Source organism: Narcine bancroftii, chromosome 13 (genome assembly GCF_036971445.1).
Source record: "Narcine bancroftii isolate sNarBan1 chromosome 13, sNarBan1.hap1, whole genome shotgun sequence".
Taxonomy (NCBI): domain Eukaryota; kingdom Metazoa; phylum Chordata; class Chondrichthyes; order Torpediniformes; family Narcinidae; genus Narcine; species Narcine bancroftii.
In genome coordinates, this window is record NC_091481.1 from 25,255,808 (window position 1) to 25,278,168 (window position 22,361).

Sequence of the window (22,361 nt, forward strand, 5' to 3'; positions counted from 1 at the left end):
TAATTGGTGATTATGTTTCTAGCTGATAAACCAGAAGACATGGTTAAATTGAAACTAGCTTGATTATTGATGCACGGAAACTTAAGACACTTAATTGCACACATCTGGTTCGGATAAATATTTTACATTGGACCACCAGATTGTCTCATGGGCTGGTGTTTTTAGGGAAGGAGATCTGCTGCTCTTTATCTTGTCAGATTTAAATTTGATGTCATGAAATCCTGGATGATTTTAACTGCCCTCTGCAGAGAACCAGCAAGACATCCTCACATACAATGAAAAAGTGCTATGTTCTGATGAACTGCTCCAACGTCAAGCAATTTAAAAACATTTCTTCATTTAAAATTGAAATTTGAGATGTCCATCATATTTTAGCTTAGAATAACAATTTCATTATGCATTGTTGCAGAGTCCGGAGGACCCCCAAAACCAGCAGCAATGGATATTCACAACACAGGGTCACTTAAACAAAAGTTGTTTTTAATTATAATTGAACAAGAAAACAGAATTAAACTTATTATTTAACTTACTTATCTAATCTACCTAACTACTCAATCCCCCCTCTAACACTAAGCACAGGTGTGTATAATGTAAATTTAAGATTAGAAAAGTTCTTTGGATCACAGTCCAATCTCACTAATTGCAGCCAATTCTTGTTCTGTGCACAAAAGTTAGCTTTAACAAAGTTCACCAAACTTTGGTGCTTAACAGGCAAATGGTTACCACTCAGGAGGGTTCCTGCTGGTTTTCAGAGATTCCTTTTCCAGGACATCCACAACTGATTCCTTCTCAGTCTTGCTGGTGAAACTTGACCCCTTCAGGGTTCTCCAGATGAACCTCTTTCTTTCAGGTCACCTTTCACACCGCCAGCCTTCATCTTTGACCAGGTAACCTTCCACAATTTGCCAGCTTTGTCCTTCTGGAAATGATTTCTATCTCCTCTCTCTGTAGCCGCTTTCAGATGGCCACATACCCGACTGTAAAGCCACACATTATACTCTTGTGCATCTGTCGGGTGGCCACCTGAAACCGGAAAAGCCGGCCAGGAGGTCTACTTACCTAACCCTCCTCCAGGAGGTATAATATCCTGCTTCGAGTCTCGGTCTGCGGCAGCTGAAAGTGGACCAGGCTGCCAGGCGGCGAGCTGATGACATCATGGTGACGTCGTCAGCCATCGACTCCTGCGACTGGCAGCGATTTGCCTGGAAGTAGGTGAGGTGTCCAGGGCTGGGGAGGGAGGTGAATGGTGCAGGTGAAGTGCCAGGAAGTTGGGGAGAGAGGAGAGTGGATATGGTGCAGGTGCCTGGAAGTCAGGACTGGAGGGGGCAGATAGTGCCTGGGTTGGATGTGAGAATGTGTCAGGGGCAATGCGTTGGCAGTCAATAGGCTTTACCTTGTGGCAGCCAATAGCTTTCCAATGTCTTTATTTATCCCCGTGGGAATGTCTCGCTGTCTCCCTCGATGTCCCAGTCTTCCTTGATTTTTGTCCTCCCCTCTCTTCATCCCTTTTCTCCCAGGGATATTCACTGACCTGTGAGATTCTCCAGCGTCGCGTTTATACTTTAATACTGCAGATTCTAGGTGCCTTTATTCCAAAACCTACTGCCTTGAAACAAACACGACAGCGAGCATTCTTACTCACCATTAATGATTAGTCAGGCCATCTTTTATTCCTGCTTCGAGGTTCTCTCCTTCATCCAAAAGGAGACTGGCAGCGGGAGTCGGGCGGTTGAGGGAGACTGGCAGCGGGAGTCGGGCGGTTGAGGGAGACTGGCAGCAGGAATCAGGTGGATGGGAGACCGGCAGCGGGAGTCGGGCGGGTGAGAACCCCTCTCTCTCTGTTTCATACCCTCCCTCTCTCTCTGAGAGCAAAACAGTTCTCTTCTGCCTGCAAAGATCACATGCTCTCCCAGGCAAACTGTATTCTGCAACTTTGTTGCTTTCTTGCAAAAAGCATACTGCAAAAGTCCTGCAAATATTCTGTGTTTTAAAATGTGTGTGTGCAACCTGCTCTAACAATTCTTCCCAAACCATCTCTAAATACTCTGTCACAGCATTATCTTTATTTTATAGTGCAAGTCTGCCACATAACAACAAGGTACTTGGCATCTATAAATATGGAGTTAATACTAGACTTTCAAACAGAAAGAATACTATTTCAGTGAACTGGAATGGCAATGATGCTTTGTGGGTAAGTAAGCATTATTTGATACTTTCATTCCCATTCTTTACCTATTTATTTATCCAGTGATGTAAACATTGTAATTGTGATTTCCTGCAACAGGAGAGTAATGGCAAGTGTAGGCTGGTCCCTCCTTTGAAAAGACTATTCTCATTTTAAAGAGCGAAGGCTCAGAACATAAGAAATAGGACATCTGACCCATCAAGCCTGCATCACCCTTCAATAAGGTCATGGCTGATACAGCCATGGACTCAACTCCATCTACCTGCCTTTTCCCCATAACCTTTGATGCAAAAGTCTATCTAACTCTCTCTCTTAAATATATTGCTTCCTTGGCCAGAGAATTCTACAGATTAATGTATCTTCATACCTCTGTTAAAATACTTTTGTTTCTGGGAAGCAAAGCAAAATTCCATTTTGTGTATTGACAGTGATCATTAAGTTTTTCTTGATCAGAACTAAGATAGGCAAGCTGGAGATGAGGCCTATTACTGTCTCAATTAAATTAGGACATCTGCCAGTTTATCATGTTTTACACTTGCCATATCTTTGACTGAGATTGTCAACCTCCAAGAATCAAGGACTTCAGAGATTTATAGTCAATTAATTGTACAATTCAGAAATGTGAAGCTCTCTGCTCCATCAAATAGCTGTCTAACAGTTTAAATTACTTTTATTTGTAGGTAAATCTTGATGATAAATATGAAGGACAATTGTGCGGTCTTTGTGGGGAATATGACAAAAACAGTAACACTGCACATGGTAAAGCTGTAAAACTGGCTACACTTTTTGCAAGAAAACCTTTTACTGACACAATTCTCCAGTGCAATTGGTGACATATGGATTGCTATTCAGGTTTTAAGCTTATGACTCCATGTTTTTTTAAAAATAGATTCAATGTTTTTTGATGCAAATAAACTGGATGTTCTGAGACACACGTGCAACAGTAAACCATCTTCAGAGTCAACATGTGAAGCAATGACTGTAAGTTTTTAACAAGTAAATTTTAACAAGTAAATCAGATCTGCCGGTCAGATGTAGACGTTTTTACTGTTGCTGACGTCAGCATAAATCTCTCAATTTTCTGTTAGCCCACTCTGACTATCTTTATTATGTAGCAGGTGGTTTATCAAAATTGAGGTATCAGTTTGCCATGTCACACCCATTGACGCGTACTGGTAGGATCCAACCTATACACATCTCCACATTTTAGAAATGTATATCTGGGAAATAGACTTGTTTGTTGTATGCAAAATGGTCTTCAGTTTTTCATGCGCAGTCACAGTTATAATAGAGTGAAAATGGGGGGAAATTAGTAATGTTGTTCTGTAACTTTTAATTAAGACCGTCCTTAAGAACCTTCTGAGATAGTCTTAATGTAGCAGCATGACATCGGCATTCACTTGCTTTTATATTTTCAAATTCTTTTGAATGCTCCAAAATACACTAAATGAATAAACCTAAACTATTAAAATATACCAAGTGTGATAGTACAGATCTATCACCAATGTATATAGTGTATATAGTTACAGTATCTAGACTGTGCTTACAGCGATTGGCTGAGAGCTAAGCCACACCTACTGTCTGGGCCTTAAAGGGTTGTGTCCCTAGCCAGGTCGGATCATTCCGGACTGGTCGGCCACCTGTGAAGAGCTCCTGTCTTTTGCTAATGAAAGCCTTGGTTTGGATCAACAAGTCTTTGATTCTTTCGACGAGCTCTACGTCAAGTGATTACAAATTCTTTTTCATTTATCTGAAAATTAAAATTCATTCAAAAAGTAAGAATTAATTTATGTTTAGTGGGCCATATCCACTGAAATGAATCAAGCACCCATTGCCATTCCCAGATCGAGGCTTGCACGGTCTCACCAAGCAGAGTCTTGAATTATTGCAATCCTAGCTCCTTTGCTAAAATCCCTGCAAGCCCAGTGTGGAATACTATCTCCGAAGAATGGGCAGCAAATCTAGAACTTGCTCATTAATGCCAGGTTCTATTTGACCATTTCTGCACAAGTTCTACACCATTGCTGCAAGAGACAAATAATGTTAATTTTTTTTTAAGGAGAAGCAAAATAAACAGGAAAATAAATGTTAATTCCACCCTATCAGGTGATTTTACAAGCTTTATCTGCCAGGGACTTTCCTAAGATGTTCTCTCATTCAGAGAGAGTCTTCTGCTACCTCTGTTATTTAGGCGGACAGTTGGACCAGTGTAACTTAAAATTTATGTTATTGTAGTTTGCTATAATTTGTGCTAAATGTTAACTGTTTGAGCTTGCAGTCATATTCTTAATTAATTTGTAATTTTGTAAACACTTGCGCCAAGAAAATGTTGCAAGACAATATTTAAATCAAACTGAAATCGTAAGACCCAAATACTCCCTTTCAGAGTTTGAATTATTATTCAGAAAGACCTTATTTCATGAGTGTGAAGGGTGCTACAGGAACTTGGGGTATGTCTTCTCTGCCCTCTTATTTGACAGAGTTTCCAAGTTCCCTCTTCACTGTGGCACTTGGTGCCTAAGTCAACCAATTCTCTGCCTGGTGCAATTATGGTTCCAAGAACTCAGTGGTGCTGAGTTACTTTTCACATTTTCACCTCAAAAATCAGATGAAACTATTGTGACCTAAGCCCTTTCTAGGTTATTGACTACACAATAGGTTGAGTTGGTAGTGAAGAAGGCAAATGCAATGTTTGCATTCATTACTAGAGGACTGGTATTTAAGAATAGGGATGTAATGTTGAGATTCTATAAACCATCGGTGAGACCTCATTTGGAGTACTGTGTCCAGTTTTGGGTGCCTTATTTGAGAAAAACTTGCTGGCATTGGAGAGGGTTCAGAGAAGATACCAGGAATGAAAGGGTTAGCATATGAAGAATGATTGTCTGCTCTTGGACTGTAGATGTTGGAGTAAAGAAGGATGAGGGGGGACTCATAGAGGCTTTTCAAATGCTGAAAGGCCTGGACAAAGACAATGTGGCAAGGATGTTTCCCATGGTAGGGGATTCTAGGACAAGAGGACATAACTTTAGGATAAAAGGGCATCAATTTAAAACAGAGAGATGGAAAAATTTCTTTAGTCAGAGGGTCGTGAATCTGTGGAACTTGTTTCCTCAGGTGGCTGTGGAAGCGAAGTCATTGGGTGTATTTAAGGCAGAGTTGACATATTTTATTAGTCAGGGCATTAAGGGTTATGGGGAGAAAGCAGGGGAGTGGGCCCGAGTGGGAGGATATATCAACTCATAATTAGAATGGCAGAGCAGACACAAAGGGCCAAAGAGCCTACTTCTGCTCTACATCTTGTGATAATACTGTGTAAATGAAAGATCTACTTCACATTATTTAACATTCAGAGCTGTTGGAAATTAATGTGATTTTATTTTATTAACACATTTCTCTCATTCTGATTTTTCATCCTCAGAAATGTCAAGCAATTTCATCACTGTTCTTTTCATGTCTTGACAATGTATTGATTGATGATTATTGGAAGATGTGTAAGGCAGGTATCTGCAGCTGTAAAAGAGCAAGGTGTGAATGTGCTTTTTTTGAAGAATTGGCACGGCAATGTAGTGAAGGAAAGACTGAGAGCTGGCAAATCTGGAGGAAGGTGACAAACTGCGGTAAGCAATTTTCATCCAGTAATTTTAGTGAATGGGGTTATATTTTGTCATTTAATTGTGTTTTACATGGTGAAAGGGAGTAAAGTAGCAACTTCTCCTTCTCAGCACTGCCCACCTGTCCAGACACACAGATTTATAAAGAATGTGGACCTGCCTTTATTCCAACCTGTACTGATCCAAATCCTCAACAGCATTATGATCAATGTGTGAGTACATGTGTCTGCCCAGAAGGTAAGATGTTGGCAATTCCATGATATTTTCTGGTATTACATTTGTTTGATTTTACTTTTTATTTAGAAGAGACAAATATATCTAGTGCATGGTGTGCATATAAATATCTTTACTTCAAAGCAAGAATATTAAATCCAAACGGACAATGAATGACAGAAAAGTCACTGTTATTCAAAGTGAAGTTCTTTGGATATTTGTGATGAGATAAAACCAAACAATTTCTCAAACAATGTTTGCAGATTTAGTGAAATGGTGCAACATTGTCAGGGTACAGTAAGAAAGAATATAAAGAGGCACAGTGGCTTAGCTACTGGACTTTTATTTAGAGGCCGGAGGTTATTGATCTAGAGAAGAAATTTCACCATTGCAATTGGGAAAATTAAATTCAATATAAAAATCTTGGATATAACTATTCACAATGGTGACTATAAAATGGACATGTTGCCATAAAATTCCAGTTGGTTGACTTGTGTTCTTCAGGGAAGATAATATTCTGCCCCTACCTGATATGGCCAAAGTAGAACCATAAATGCACTGCCTTTAAATGTCAGGCAAAAACCATACAGTGATTGTCCCAAATGCTGGACTGGCCAGTCATGGCCATTTTGTGAAAATCTGTTAAAAATAGGTCACATGTGTTCCGTTATCTCTTGTCTATCTGACTCTGCTCACATGAGAGCAGTCCTTCCACAGGAACTTTATTTAATCTCTGTTAGGGATACAATTGGTCATCTCATCAAATAATATCCTATCATTCCTGAATCTTCCTATTTCAATGGTGCATTCTATATAAAGAAAGATCAAACGCTTGTGAATGGAGACCTAAGGTTCTGTTGAAATCACAACATATACCTTTAAAATTTTTGCACTGACATTAACCTTCACTTGCTGAAAACTTGTCTGAAAATTCACTATTGGTGACTTAGTAATTTGCATGCTGAGTTGAGAATATTGATCTGACCAGAAGAAAAACAATTAGATGGGATTTGGGATGTAAATCTGGATACTTCTTGCAGTAACACATTTTCTGGTACTCAAGGACTTCCTGTCCTTCTAGCATTGGTTCCATAGTGATTATTGTTACAAGCTCAGCAAGTGCAACTTTCCAACCAGCTTGCCATTACAATGACTAATGAGTAAATTTGGAATTTTGAGGCAAAGATCTCTGAAAATCAACAAACTTGCCCTTGTGAAACTCAAGGGCTGCACAATTAGAAACTCGTACAGCACAAAATGGATCCTTTCTGCTCAAGTTGCCAAGGCCAACTAGAATGCTTATCTATGCTAACCCCATTCACCGACATTAGGCTCATATTCCTCCATGCCTTTCTTATCCAAGTATTTATTTTTATACATTGTTATTGTACCTGCTTCCATCACTTCCACTCAAGATAAGCACCACCCTCTGCATGAAAGACTTCCTCTAGGTATCCTTTAAATTTATCCCCTCTTACCTCAGCATGTACCCTCTAGTTCGAGTCTTTCTTATCTATATTTCATAAGCTTCTGTCTCCCATGTGACCATGAGAATAAGCACAGCAGGTCACAAGATATAGGACCAGAAGTAGGCCCATTAAGTCTGCTCTGCCATTCTAATCATGTGCTGATCCATCCTCCCACTCAGTTCCACACCCCCGCTTTCTTCCCATAACCCTTGATACCCTGATGAATCAAATACCTGTTAATCTCTGTCTTAAATATACCCAATGACCTCTCTTCCACAGTCGCCTGTGGCAACAAGTCCCATAGACTGACGACCCTCTGACTAAAGAAATATTTCCACATTTCTGTTTTAAATTGATGCCATTTTATCGTGAAGTTGTGCCCTCTTGACTTGGAATCCACTACCATGGGAAATATCCTTGCCACATCTACTCTGTCCATGCCTTTCAACATTCGAAATGCCTCTATGAGATCCCCCCCCCACCTTATCCTTCTGTACTTAAACGAGTACAGTCCAAGAGATGACAATCGTACCTCGTATGCTAACCCTTTCATTCTAGTAAATCTTCTCTGAACCCTCTCCAAAGCCAGGAAGTCTTTTCTCAAATAAGGCACCTAAAATTGTACACCAGGTGAGGTCTCACCAGTGCTTTATAGAGACTCAGCATTACATCCCTGCTCTTGTATGCTATTCCTCTAGAAATGAATGGCAACATTGAATTTTCTCCACCAACTCAACCTGGAGTTTTTTTTTTCAATTGGAGTTGGATCCAATCTATGACTATAGCCCTTCAATCCAGGCAACATCTTCGTGAATCTCTTCAGCACTTTCTCTTTTGCTTCTACATCCTTTCTGCAGTATGGCATCCATTATTGTACATAATATGTATACTCTAAGCAATGTTTTGTACTACAGGTACTCCCCGACTTGCGACTTATGTGATTTTCATCCATCCGTATATGACGGAATTAAAAAAAAACAAGAAAAAATGTAAATTTATGCTTTTTATGTTATATTTGACAAACTATAACAAGGATACAGGGCATACAAGAACCAAAATGTGCTTGCTTACAGGGTCCATAGGCTGGGCGTGGCCATCTTGATTTCTGTGCGCATGCGCGAGTCTTTGGTTGGCTCATGCGGTGGGTTCGCATATTGGAGTTCAGTTGGCACATGCACAAGAGTTAAGGGCGTGAATTCGATTTTTGTCAGGGTGTTTAACTCTCGCGCATGCAAAATTCCGACTTGTGTCTATCTGGAGATATGACTGATCCTTCGGTCCCAATTATGGCCGTGTCGGGGAGTAATTGTATTGCATTAATGTCCTAACTCCTATATTCAATGCCTCTGCCGATACCAACATGCATTCCAAATGCCTTTTTCACTACTATATCCACCTATGTCAACTTTTTCAAGGAACTATGGCTTTGCACACCAAGGCTTCTCTATACATCTACCATTTATTCTATATATCCTATTAGAATTTGGCTTTCAAAAAGTGCATTATGGTACACTTACCTCGTGAGTCAGATTGAAAGTATCAGACATCAAACATAACAAACAGATGATAAAATAAACATTATTTTCAACCACTTTGCTAATTGTACTTCAAAATCTATCTCAATGAAGGTTGACACCATGAACTAACTTGGCTGTCAGGCAGAGAAAGGCTAACATTATGTTTCTGTTCTCTAAATTATGATTGATGTTAAAAATTGTCTTGGTTGAAACAAGATCAGAAGAGGAGCCTAACAATATTCTGTTAGTGTAAGTAAAAACCACATACTTTGGGGGTTCAGATCCAGGGTTTGAGGAGGTGTGACTTGGATGCCTTGTGCTCAGATTCACTGCTGGACCAGACAGGAGGTTGTGCAGCTACAGAGGTTACAGAGACTCAGCAGGTGGCAGCATCGGAGTAGGCAATGGAGTCGATTGGCACTCTCTTTTGCTTCTTTCTGGTCTTGCTCAATGCACTGGACAAGTAATGGATCTTTGTGTTCCTTGTCAGGGCAAATAAAGCAAAAAGACTTTTGTGTATTAATCTTAATTTTGAACTTGACTTTATTTTGTTGCCATTTAATGCTATTAGTTTTTTTTAAATTAAGGAGAACTTCTTGATAACATAAGAGGCACTAACAGATGCATTAGCAAGAGTGAATGTCCTTGTGAATATGGTGGGCATTTTTATCAATCAGGAGACATCAGAAACACATCTTGCCAGTCATGGTATGATTTTATTATTGTAGATTTTCTTTCTACTGTAATTTTATTGTTATTTTATTGTTGATTCTTTGTCTCTTTACAGCATTTGCAAAAGTGGAAGTTGGTCATGTTCACATCATAGCTGTCCAGGCACATGTACAATTGAAGAAGCCACTTATTTTACAACATTTGACAACAGTTACTATCGTATAATTGGAGATTGTTCATATTATGCTGTGGTTGTAAGTAAAATTCTATCCCCTATCACAAGAATGTTATGGGATAGGCTTGAATTATAAAGGGATGGGGGTTTGATGACCTGGAACTTTTCCACCTGGAGTGTACAAGGCTGAGGGGGGACCTAATGAAAATTTATGAAGTCATGTGGGGCATGGATCAGGTAAATAGTCACAGGATTTTTCCCATCATAGAGGAATCTAAAACTGGAGTTTTAAGGCAACAGGAGAATAATTTAGAAGGGATTCTTTTTCACACAGGTGCATGAAACAAGTGGTGGAGGTGGGTACTTAAAAGACTTTCAGACAGATACATTGATAGGAAAGGTTTAGAGCAGGGAGGGGCAACCCTTTACCATGCATGGGCCTCACTGATTTTTCAGCAAGGATTAGACCCGGTGGGTGGTGTGTCAGTGTTGGACTGGGTGGGAGGGTGGCATTGCCCTCGGAACTGGGGCGGTGGGGGGGGGGGGGGGGGACTGGGCGGAAGCACTGTATGATTAATTTAGATCATGGGCTGCATATCTAGTCCTTTTGCCTGCAGGCCAGATAAATTTATTCGGCCCGTGGGATGCAAGTTTTCCACCCGATTTAGAGAGATATGGAGCAAATACGGGGCAAATGGGACCAGCTTGGGGAGGCAGGTGAGTCAGATGGGCCGATGGTGCTTAATGCTCTTTGACCCGATGACTCTTAATTATCTTGGAATGAGTTTGTAACCTTATAATGCCAAATATAGTCACATCTCTGTTAAAATTCCTCAGTTTTGAAATTCTAGCTAATTAACCTTGTTCTCCACCTGAAACAGACAGATAACTGGACCATCAAGGTAGAGATTCGGCAGTGTCAATCAGCTTTTAAGCAGACTTGTTTGCAGTGTGTTACCCTAACTAAAAATCAGGTGAAAATTTACCAGACAATTTTGTTTCGTTGTACTTCAGTGATTTCCACAATTCTCTTCAATGATATCCTTGCAAAATTTTCCTATAGATGACTTATGTATTCAGCAATGATGGCAATGTGTACTTGAATGGGCAGGCAATTGGAATTCCAATGAAAACAGGTAAAGAACATTGTTCTGTTCTATAAGGTGGCCAAATGTTTTGTAATAAATTGATCCAAAGCATTGACTTTTCTTTTTGCAGGTGAAATAATAATATTTCAACAGTCCTCTATGTACATTCAAGTTGCAACACTATTTGGGCTGAAGATGCAGGTGCAGATAGAGCCTGTGATGCAGCTTTATATCTCACTGCCCATGGATGCAAAAAGAAGCACACAAGGTATGGCTAAAACAGAGGTAAATGGCCAAAACTATTTTTCCACGTCACCTTTTGAACTTGAAGTGATTCCATTGTGTTTAAAGTTTAGTCTTTTTGTCTGCTCTGCATGAGAGTTGGACCCCACTTATGAAGTGAGAACATTCATTCTGCTCCTGTTGATTTCCTTGCCCAGCTCTAAACTCAAGGCTATAAAAGGAAGTTTCACATCCTCCAGGCTGATGGCACATATGTGGATCTTTGGACACATTTGGAAATCTCTGGTTGCAAACTGCATCTCATTCCCAAGCTGCAGGTTTCTGTTAGTGGTACCTAATTAAAAATCCTTCTTTTAGCTTGTGCGTCCATTTTGTTGCCTCAGCTTCTTCTCTCCTGCTTCCACATTCATCATGACAAAACCATTTCAATTAGGATAAGTATTCCCCATATTCATCAATAATTTGTTCTAAAGTGACAACCTCAAATTGATATGAATTGGTATATACAGAAGGGATTTCAGAATTCTCTCCATACTCTGCACGTTGAAAATATTTGTAAATTTACTTCCCAAAGCAAAACCTGCAGATGCTGGAAAACTGAGGTAAAACAAAAATTTTTGGAACTACTCAGCAGGACAGGCAACATCTGTGCAAGAAACAGAATTTACATTTGAGGTGGCAGCTTTTCACAGCAGACAACCAGCTGAGCATTTCCAAAGTTGTTGGTTTATTTTACTTGAAGACCTGGCTCCACTTTTGAGCCCTTGCTTCTGATCCTCGATTTCCCAGTTACATTTCATCATTGCTATCACTTCCCCTCATGAAAGCTTTGACCAAATCACCAGATAACCTAAATTTAAAAAAAAAAGCAGCCTTGTAATTAGATATCATATGCTGTTAAATCCGTGAGTGCCCATTCAATGCAAGTTTTTCCTTTCTAAGATATGGTGCCCAGAATAATTATCAGTACTCCAAGTGCTCTATAATCAAGGAATTGTATAAAACTGTCTTCCAACTTCAATCCAATTATCAGGATAGAAGGGCAGCTTTCAGTAGCCTATTTTATTGGTTTTGTGTTTGTCTCATACCCTTTAATGATCTATGTTCATGGACTCCAAGTCTCTTTAGATGTCCATTTGCTCTAGCTTTCCACTTCAAAAGTATTCTTATATTAGTCACATTTGCCTGTGATGAAATCTATTTGCCCAGTTTCCCTATTTACTTGTATTAAATTTCAAAAGTTATTGATGGAGTATATAAAATAGTTATTTTGAAACATTAATAACCAATAATTTCCCTCATAAATGTGGCAAAAGTGTATCATTAACATTTCATGCACCATTATTTCAAACACTTACAAGATTGATTTCATAAACACAGTGAAACACAGTATACCCTGTTTTATGAATACTTGCTTTATGAAAATTTGCTTTTACAAAGAAACCTGTGTTCACTTTTATGAAAGGATTTGAATAGGTTTTCGCTTTAATGAAAATTAAAGTAGTGAATGGGTCTGCACTTTACGCTATTTTGGCTTACAAAAGTTTTCATAGGAACGCTCGCTCTAGTTCCGTAAAGTGGGGTATACCTGTACATGAATAGAGATGTTCATTTATTAGACCATGTGTGAACTAACTACCTGTTGAATCTGAGCTGCTGGTTAAAAATGAATGTGCTGGATAGTCTGTTATTGAGAAGCAGGTACACCACATGACCCTTCTGTCAAATAGGATCATATCACGCACACTTGTGTATTCGGAGAGAACAGCATGTTCCTTGACAAAAGGCACATTACAATTAAGTGTTATTCAATTCTAATTTCTTCAGCTAATTGCGTTATCTTCTCTCCTGTGTTCTTTCCACTCAGGCTTATGTGGAACTTTCAATGGTGAAGCAGAAGACGACTTCCTATCTCAACAAGGCATTGTAGAGAGCACACCTGTTACTTTTGCTGACTCCTGGAAAACTGATGCCAAGTGTTCTGAAACAGCAATACCATCCCTTTGTGTCAGCTCAGAAAATGGTAAAGCCCACAGTGATATTTCTTCCAAATGCCACAGGTTTTATTTTGGCATCCTATTATTTTCAAGCAATTTAAACAAATCCTTGTGAAATCTGAGGTGAAAAACTCATACATTATTCTTCAAATCTGACCTTTTAACGTTGCCATTGAAGATCAATGAAAATTAATGCCATAAGCATCTTTCTTCTGGCTACCTGTTCTCTAATTTTAAGTTTTTGCAGTACTTGTGAGATGCATAATGGAAAACTGCCTGAAGATATTTTTTTCTCTATTTTCTGTCTCATTTTATCAGCAGAGGAGTGGCTAATTTGTTCACATTCGTGCTCTATTGGGAGAGCTCTGAAACTGAAGTGAAGGGGCATTGCCAGGAGAAAGTAGAGCTGTCATAAGTTGTCAGTAGCATGAACTTTTGAATATTTTTAGCTGCACTTAGTGGAAGTTTTATTTGGGATGTTTCATAGATAAGTTAAGAAATATTTTAACACATGAATGCAGCAAAGCATTTTTATTGAGATAGTTTTGGATAAATAGCAAACCAAATTAAACCATTCCCTAACACAGTGGTGCTTTTCCTTTTTCTTTCCACTCACATACCACTTTAAATATTCCCTATACTATAGGTGCTCTGTGATTAGTAAGGGATTGCTTAAGGTGGTTTGTGAGTGGAAAGAAAAAGTTTCTAGACTGAAGGTTGAGCATACATGGTGGGAGTAGGCAGGGGCAGGGAATTGAGTGGTTAGGGACTTTTATAAACTGTGGTAATTAGTGGGGATGATCCTTTTACATATTGTGTTGGGAAGAGCAGGTTCAGATGAATACACTATGAGCTTCCTGATAAGAGTACATATTTGGTAGATAACAAATATGGGAGTACAACAAGATATTTCAAACAAATCATGGCTTTTCCTTTTAGCAATCTGCACTGATGACCAAACTCTTATTTGGTCATTTTATTTACTTTAAAACCTGTTCTTCTTGCTACCATTTGTTCCAAAGGTGTGGTTTATTTGAGTGTAGACTGCACCTCACTGACAAAAGACAAAGGAGGAAAAACCAACCCCAACCCTCCAATTTTCCCCTGCAACCGTGTCTGCCTGTCCCGCATCGGACTTGTCAGCCACAAACGAGCCTGCAGCTGACGTGGCCATTTATCCCTCCATAAATCTTCGTCCGCGAAGCCAAGCCAAAGAAAGAAAGAAAGACTGCACTAACTCCAGATCCTCAGGCTAAACCAATTTAGACCTTGAATAAGCATTAGTTCCTCCTGGGCTTAAAATGATTCATAATTTTCTAGAAAGTGAATTCAAATATTAATAAGCATCTCCACTTATTCATCACTTGCACACACTGTTACACTCTTTTGACACCTTTTATTTTAAAGCTATTGTAAATGTGCTTCAACCTCTGTTGAAATATAGTGAGTAAACTGGTGGGTGGTTGAGAAACAGTAGAAAAATGGAGTTGATGGAATGTGTCTGTTAAAGATGTCATCATCTTCCTGTGTTATCATTACTAGTATAACACAGCAATTTTAACTCAACTGTAATTACAACTTCAACTCACATATACTTTTTAATTCCCTGTTCACTCCAGTAATCTCTGAAAGGAACTTAATCCCATCTGTACAGGGGAACTAGGAATTAGTTTCCTAGTTAAAAACCAAGAAATGCTGGAGGAACTCAGCAGGTTTAAGAGAGAGAGATAGATAGAAAGACTGAGAGAGATAGGGGGAGGGGAGGGGGAGAGGAACAGTGAGAATTGATCAGGGGAGGGGATGGCTCTGAATGCAGAGCTGGAGGGAAAGGGAAAAAGAGAGAGCCAGAGGAAAGGAGAAATAGGGATAGGGGAAAGGTGGGAAACGCTAATGGAAACTGGAAAGTCAATTTTAAGGCCATCAGGTTGAAGAGTGCCCAGATGGAATATGGTGTTATTCCTCAGTCCGGTAGTGCATGAGACCAAGGATAGACATGTTGTCATGGGAACGGGGCAGGGAATTGAAAAGGGTTGTCACTGGGAAATCCACGCTATTGTGGCAGACAGAGCTGAGGTTCTCAACAACGCTTCACTTGGAAGGATTTTTTGGGTCCCAAATGGTAGTGAGGGAGGAGGTATGGGAGGTATGTAGCACTTCCTGTGGTCACAGACATAAGTGCCAAAGTCACTATTTGGGGCTCCAAACAGTCCTTGAAAGTATCCACTGCAATAATGGGGATTTCCCAATGGCAACCCATTTTAATTCCCCACCCCATTCCCATGCTGACCTCCTTGTCCATTGTCTGGTGCACTGCCAGACTGAGACCATCTGCAAATTGGAGGAACAACTCGTATTCTGTCTGGGCACCCTCCAACTGGAAGCATTAACAATGATCTCCAGTATCCATTTGCTACCTGTCCCCTAGCTCTCTCTCTTTTATTTTCCCTCCATCTCCTTTCCTCCAGCTCTGTATTCACAGAGACACCCCCTCCCTTTATCAATTCTCACCTTTTCTCTCCTGTCCTCCTATGTCCAATGATCACCTTTTGTCTATAGGTCTGTGCTCCTCTCCCTGCTTTTTCCTTCCTTCTCCCTAGCATTTTAATTCAGATGCCTGGCTGAATTTTACTCTTGAAGAAGTGCTCAGGCTTGAATTGTCAGTTATATATCTTCATCTCGTATGGACATTGCAAGGCTTGGTTAATACCTCAAGCGTTGATGTTTTTACGATAACCACAGCATCTGCAGACTTTCATGTTTCACCTCATTCAGTTTCCTTACAAGTTGGCAAAGATTTAGCACAAACATTCATTCTATTAGAGCACAAACATCACACAATGACTATTGAATGACATAAATGCCTCCTTTTTGGCAAAAGCCATAGAACATAGAATGCTACAACACAGAAAACAGGCTATTTGGCCCTTCTAGTCTGTGTCAACCATTATTTTGCTAGTCCCATTGACCTGGTCCTAAAGGTGTACAAATAATCCACTAACGTGCATAAATTGTCTGATTTCTAATTACAGTAATAATTTTAATCAAATTTCATAATAAATGTGTTTTAATGATGAAGTGAGTTTATCAACACCTTTTCATCAATACTGGAAGTATAAGATTTAACCATTGACTTAAAAATTCTGTATACAGTGCATTGCAGAAACCTAACCAATAGTAAACTGTATCCTTGGGTAGTCTCCCTTGTGTCTCTGCTTCTCTATGGCTGCTGGGATAGAAAAATTGGTCGTTTTTATGTGCAAAGTTTATCAATGTCTTTACAGTGTAGTTACCTGATCTCCTAAATGTGTTTTACTATATATTGGTTGTAATGTGTTTCACTGCTTTGGTTATTTCTCTTGTGAAACTATTTGGCTATTGTAGAGATCATTGGATAAAATCAATACTTAATCTGACTGTGAATCTAGTGCTGAAACTTTTTAGAAATAATTCTAGGCAACAACTATTGTTGATTAATTTATGTTTATTGATAACTAGTAAGTTTATCTGTTTTGCTGATAAATCTCAATTGCCATAATTTTATTCTAAAAATCTGTTACAATGCTGTGTAAGTGTAGTTTTGATTCAGCTGATCAATTCTTAAAATTTGATTACAGAAAACTATGCCAAGCTGCATTGTTCTTCATTAAAAGATTCAGCAAGTGCTTTCTCCATTTGTCATTCCACAGTGGATTATTTTAAATATTATCAAGTAAGAAATCAGAGAAAATATTATGAATTGTCTGTCCATAATCTTGTTGCACTTTCACCAGAGTTTGAAAGATGTGAATTTGAACAGCTCAAGAAGTTGGGCCCAAGGGTATTGCAGTGCTAAAGGTGTCATCCTTTAGCTAAAGGCTCCACCTAGCTTCCTGATGAAGACAAAAGAATCCTTGTTTTGTTGGCCAATTGTGGTGGCACTCCACCAGCCTACTGCAAAGGGCAACCTCTGTACCTGCGGGAGTGTAAGGGGACAGGACAACACCTGGCCAGCTGTCAATCAGTCAGCCTGAATGGATCAAGCCCCACCGGGGCTGAATCAGTGTAGATTAAATGTCCGTCGGGTGTCAATCACCCTCGGGGATATAAGCCTATGCCAGCCTCCCGAGGCCTCACACAGAGTTGCTGCAGCCATAGCCAGCCTGGCTCTGTGGAAGTCTTTGTGGTTTAAAGCCTGTTGTACAGTCTTTACCTTGTGTGTGTCTGATTCTGTCTAACAGTCCACCACACCAATGCATTGTAAAACAAATACCCTAGCCATCAATAATAGTCCTCGTGAAAGCTGATTGTGAAAATTTGGCTGGCACGTTTCCTATATTGCAACACCATAGGTCTACTGAAGAGGAGTAAAAGTGATCTGGAATGTCTTGAGGCAAAGATTGCAAGACTTCAAACTCTGAATGATAACATTGCCTCTTGTTGTTGTAGCCTTTATTAGTGTTGGAAAATTCACTTGCTAGAACCGCCATTTAATTGAGATCAAATTTGGTGCACAGTATATTAAAACTATTCTGCTGAGAATTGAATAATGAATACGTTGCTATGAAAGAAATCAAACTATAGCTTAAACTTGCAGTATGATCATTTCTCTTTTTAAAATTTATAGGTGTGGTTTTGTAAATTTTAAATTTAGATGAAATAAATTTGGATTATGGATCTAAAATAATTATATTGCACATTACCTTTTCAAAGAAACCTAACTCTTATAACTGGACATTTATTTAGATGTGTTTGGCTGCTACCTGTACCTGTGAGAACATCAACAATTGCTTGTGTGCGGCATTAGGAGCGTACGTCCGTGAGTGTGCTGCTAATGGTATCATCGTGAGAAACTGGAGAAAAGGCATTTGCAGTAGGTTTTTATCCGTTGTTTTTAAGAAAAATAAATTGAGAATATGGAACAGTTCTTTCTTTTGGATTCATTATAATACTCCTGTAATCAGTGGAACTGAATGACATGCAAAGTGTGCCAAGACCACCATCTTGTTTGTGTCTACCTATCTATCTACCTATCCATTGGAATAGTTGCTCTCTGATGCTGTCAACTGGTCAATGTTAACCCAAGTTACATGGACAATGTGTCACTTTCCTTGCACTGAAAGCAGCCTCAGCTACAATCAAGAATCAGTGTAGATTAAATGTCCAGTCCTGATGCAGGGTCTTGACCTTTGCCTCCAAAGATGCTCTTTGTCCTGCTGATCTCCTCCAATACTGCAGTCCCTTGTGTTTCCAGACTAAAGTTCTGGTGGTGTTAGCCTCAATTGCTTCTTATCCAAGAGGATCACAAGTTTAGCAAGGGAGAAATAACTTCCTGATATCCAGACCATCCCTATTCTTGTATATTTCAGTCTTTATGTCCCTGATCCTCTCCAGTTTATGGAACAACATTACTTCTGGCCATTTAATGGAGAGTCTGGTTAAAGCTGGATATGAATTAATTTGCCTCCCATCCCTTTGTATGTCCATCCCACTGCACCCACCGGTAGCCGATTAATCCATTTGATATATAATAAATATATGAAAGATGAGTAAAGAGTGTTTTCCTTTGTTTATTAGTCCATCTGGCTGCTCAAATAAGGATTTTTCTTCAAATATTTTAAAAAGATTTCACTGCATGTAGAGTGTAAATTGACCACAATGAAAAGTAAATAGATGAAATATCATTTTTGGAACATGTCAAGACAGATTTGATGGAGAATATCACAAAATTATTTCCAATGTATTACCTCATTCCCAGTTACACAGAATTAACTGTTTGAAGTCCTACAAATTCTTCCTTGACTATAATACTAGTAGCTGTTATTGTGAAATTAAGATTATTTAGCTAAGTTTAAGGATGTCTGATTTTAACATTTAAATCGCTTGCCCTATTAAACGATCAGATTAGGGTGCATTTCATTTGCTTCAATGCAGATTGTTTGTCGTGAAATAAAATCACTAAGAATCAAGTATTATTAGATAAGGACAGCTTCTTTTCATCTAATTTCCAATGTGTATTCATCAATACACATTTGTTGAGATTTAACATTAAGATGTCTTAAGAATCTCCCATTTTGTGGATTTTTAGAGATTTTTATTTCCTCAAACTTAGTTCATTCACATTATTCCTTTAATCTATTCAGTCATTTGTCCTTTCTATCCCTAATCCAATCAATCTCACCTTCTGATTTGCAAACTCGGAACTATTCCATTACTCCTCATGTGCATTGGCAAACTGTGGCAAATAGAATACAACTTCTCTCAGTTGATTAGCCATCAACTCTCCATTTTTTTCCGGAAGTCTCTCCAACTCTCAGTGGGAAATAGAGACTGATCTGTTGGAATTTTATCACAACATGCAATACTAATGAAAGTTTGGGTTTTCTTTCCAGATAAGCCATGCACCGAAACTCAGGTCTTTGAAAATGACATGAGAGCCTGTAACCGTACCTGTAGATCACTAGCAGAGGATGATTACACTTGTGGAGTCGAGGATGTTCCTGTGTTTGGCTGTGGTTGCCCTGAGGGAAAGTACATGGATAGGTTTGGAGTTTGTATTGATAAGTCAGACTGCCCTTGTTACATTGGTGAAACAGTTGTCAATAAAGGGCAAAGTATTACAATGAATGGTGCAAACTGGTAAGTGTCCTTTTGCATATTCCCAAAATATTGACTGAACAATTAAATACGTGCAAAAATATAACAGTGTTTCTCTATTCAGCAAATGCGAAGATGGGAAACTTGACTGTCCCACAGTTCCTACAACAATCAGTAGGGGTGAGCAGCTGCTTCATTTTATTCCTGTGGCTCCAGGATGAACAATTAAAATCATTTATTTTTTAAACAATATTTTCTTTCACAGAATGTCCAAATGGAAAAGTATATAATGATTGCTCCAACATTACTTTAAAGAAACAAGGCATTCAAAGGTCATGCGGAGGTCGGAATATACTTTCTGTGAGTGATCCTCCTATATTTACTCTACTGTTGTTTTGTGGTCTTTCCACTAAATGGGACTGGAAAATTGCTGTAAATTATTTATTTGATATTGTAAACATGATGTTTGCAGATTAGAAACTTTCTCCTATCCCAATTAAGAGTTTCCTAATGCTCCTGACCCAAATATTATTGATGCAATTTTTAATTTACAACCTTTTTATAGAAACATAAAAACATAGAAGATAGGAGCAGGAGTAGGTCATTCGACCGTTTGAGCCTGCTCCGCCATTCAACGAGATCATGGCTGATCTTAAAGTTCAGTACCCCGTCCCCGCCTTCTCTCCATAACCTTTATGAAATGATGTTGAAATTGCATCAAGCTCCATTAGATAAAATTGTAAAAACATGGGTACAGACCTTAGATTTTTCAAATCTGAAGAGAGTTAGAATTTGATCTTTTAATTGATTAAAACCTCATCATTACATGCTTGTCATTCTCTCTTACAATTTAAAGTAGTCCATAGAGTTCACATGTGTAAAGATAAATGTTTTTGAATATGAGTCTTTAATCTATGTGTTCTGGACTTGTTTGAGGCTTAGAAGATACTGGACGGAGGTTTTTCAGACTTTATGAATAATTTTTGACTTAAAATCAATAAAAAGATTGCAAAAGAAAGATATTGTAAACTTGGATGTTCCAGACTATCCAGACAAGATGCTATTTTGCATACACATCATGCAAGATTGATGTAATATGTGGTTTCATTCTATGACTGAATAAGACTGTCATCTCGGCTCATGGTCTTGCATGAGTTGAGCTTTGATAAAGGTGTGAAAGTGATTTTTGAAAATTATTTTTATAGTGTTCTTGGGAACTATAGTGAACTCCTAGGTTCAAGGAACATAAATTTTGTTGCTCAATTCTCCAAAAGATGAGCAGCAACTTCTATGCGTCAGGGCAGACTTCTGTATCTGACCCTGCAATGGCTAAGATAATCAATTTAGCTCATAACTTTTTTTATTTTGTAACATAAATTCAAAGAAATTCACCATTGGATATTATTAACTTTGCCCGATATGCAAATTATATCTTGAACATAAGAAAAATATGATCTTGCCAGGAAGCTTGCATTGAAGCTATGGAAATCTGCACTGTTTGCTTTTCAATGCACTTAACTGTTTGGAAACTTGATGCTGGTGTTTTACTTTAAAGGATGATAGTGGGTGTATTCCTGGCTGTGTCTGTCCTGATGATCTTGTGGAAGGTGATGCTGAAAGGTGCATTTGTCCTGAACAGTGCCCTTGTTTGTATGGAGGAGAAAAGCATCCCAATGGAAAAATAATGAAGAAGGACTGCAATAAATGGTGAGACAATATTATTCAAAATTTAAAGTGAAAGTTACATAGCTATTTTGAGATTGTCCAAGGAGCAAGGTTTCCACCCATTTTCCTGATCCCATTTTCCTGCAGAAGAATTTCTATGAATGGCAGAAATAGTCCAGCCAGGAATTTCCTCAATGTGAAAACGAGATAGGTCCAAGAAAATTTTGTGCAAGACTTACTCACAGCAACCATGGAAGATGCTCAGAATCAGATAGGCCACAGACTGGGGGATGACAATCAGTCAAGAGAACCGGAGGGAGTAAGTTGCTTTGGGTTAGGAGGCTGGAGCTGTCCTGGGTCTGATGAAACACAAAAGTCTCTATGCCAAGTAGGGTAGCCACTTCCAAATGTTCAAGGAGGAGGACATGGTCATAGGTTACATACACACATACAGTGTGTTTCAAAAAATTTTTTTTTTTAATAAAATGTAAACCATGTTGCAAAAACAAAAAAATGCAAACAGTGTGAGTGTGTGTGTGTGCGCGCACGTTTCACACAGTTTTTTTATACACACACACACACACACACACACACACACACACACACACACACACACACACACACACACACACACACACACACACACACACACACACACACACACACACACACACACACACACACACACACACACACACACACACACACACACACAAATATATATGTATCCAGAATTCAAGTAACTGGCAACCAAAACAACCTTCAAAAAAAGGGAAAATAAATAAATTAATGAATTTATAATAATAAAAATTTAAATACAAGTTTAACATTGTAAAAGTAAATGTTTTCCAAAGCCACATACAACCCCATGATGAAAATAGGAGAAAATATTCAGACAGCAGAGCACCCTGATCATGCTCTGCCCACAGCAGCTGTTTGAATAAAGTTTC

At 38.8% G+C, this 22,361-nt stretch overlaps 1 protein-coding gene across 3 annotated transcripts in view; it reads left to right on the forward strand.

The window, feature by feature from the left end:
• LOC138748174 (mucin-2-like) overlaps positions 1 to 22,361 on the forward strand; it is a 96,703-nt gene that overhangs the window by 13,056 nt on the left and 61,286 nt on the right. For all 3 annotated transcript variants that reach the window (XM_069907948.1, XM_069907950.1, XM_069907949.1), the window contains exons 4-20: positions 2,074 to 2,191; positions 2,866 to 2,944; positions 3,075 to 3,166; positions 5,607 to 5,805; positions 5,911 to 6,036; positions 9,586 to 9,706; positions 9,786 to 9,924; positions 10,727 to 10,819; positions 10,909 to 10,981; positions 11,064 to 11,201; positions 13,044 to 13,199; positions 16,788 to 16,882; positions 17,896 to 18,022; positions 19,542 to 19,788; positions 19,871 to 19,926; positions 20,012 to 20,106; positions 21,302 to 21,453. In XM_069907948.1, the coding sequence (XP_069764049.1) occupies positions 2,074 to 2,191; positions 2,866 to 2,944; positions 3,075 to 3,166; positions 5,607 to 5,805; positions 5,911 to 6,036; positions 9,586 to 9,706; positions 9,786 to 9,924; positions 10,727 to 10,819; positions 10,909 to 10,981; positions 11,064 to 11,201; positions 13,044 to 13,199; positions 16,788 to 16,882; positions 17,896 to 18,022; positions 19,542 to 19,788; positions 19,871 to 19,926; positions 20,012 to 20,106; positions 21,302 to 21,453 (2,106 nt within the window). The remainder of the gene's footprint in view (positions 1 to 2,073; positions 2,192 to 2,865; positions 2,945 to 3,074; positions 3,167 to 5,606; positions 5,806 to 5,910; positions 6,037 to 9,585; positions 9,707 to 9,785; positions 9,925 to 10,726; positions 10,820 to 10,908; positions 10,982 to 11,063; positions 11,202 to 13,043; positions 13,200 to 16,787; positions 16,883 to 17,895; positions 18,023 to 19,541; positions 19,789 to 19,870; positions 19,927 to 20,011; positions 20,107 to 21,301; positions 21,454 to 22,361) is intronic.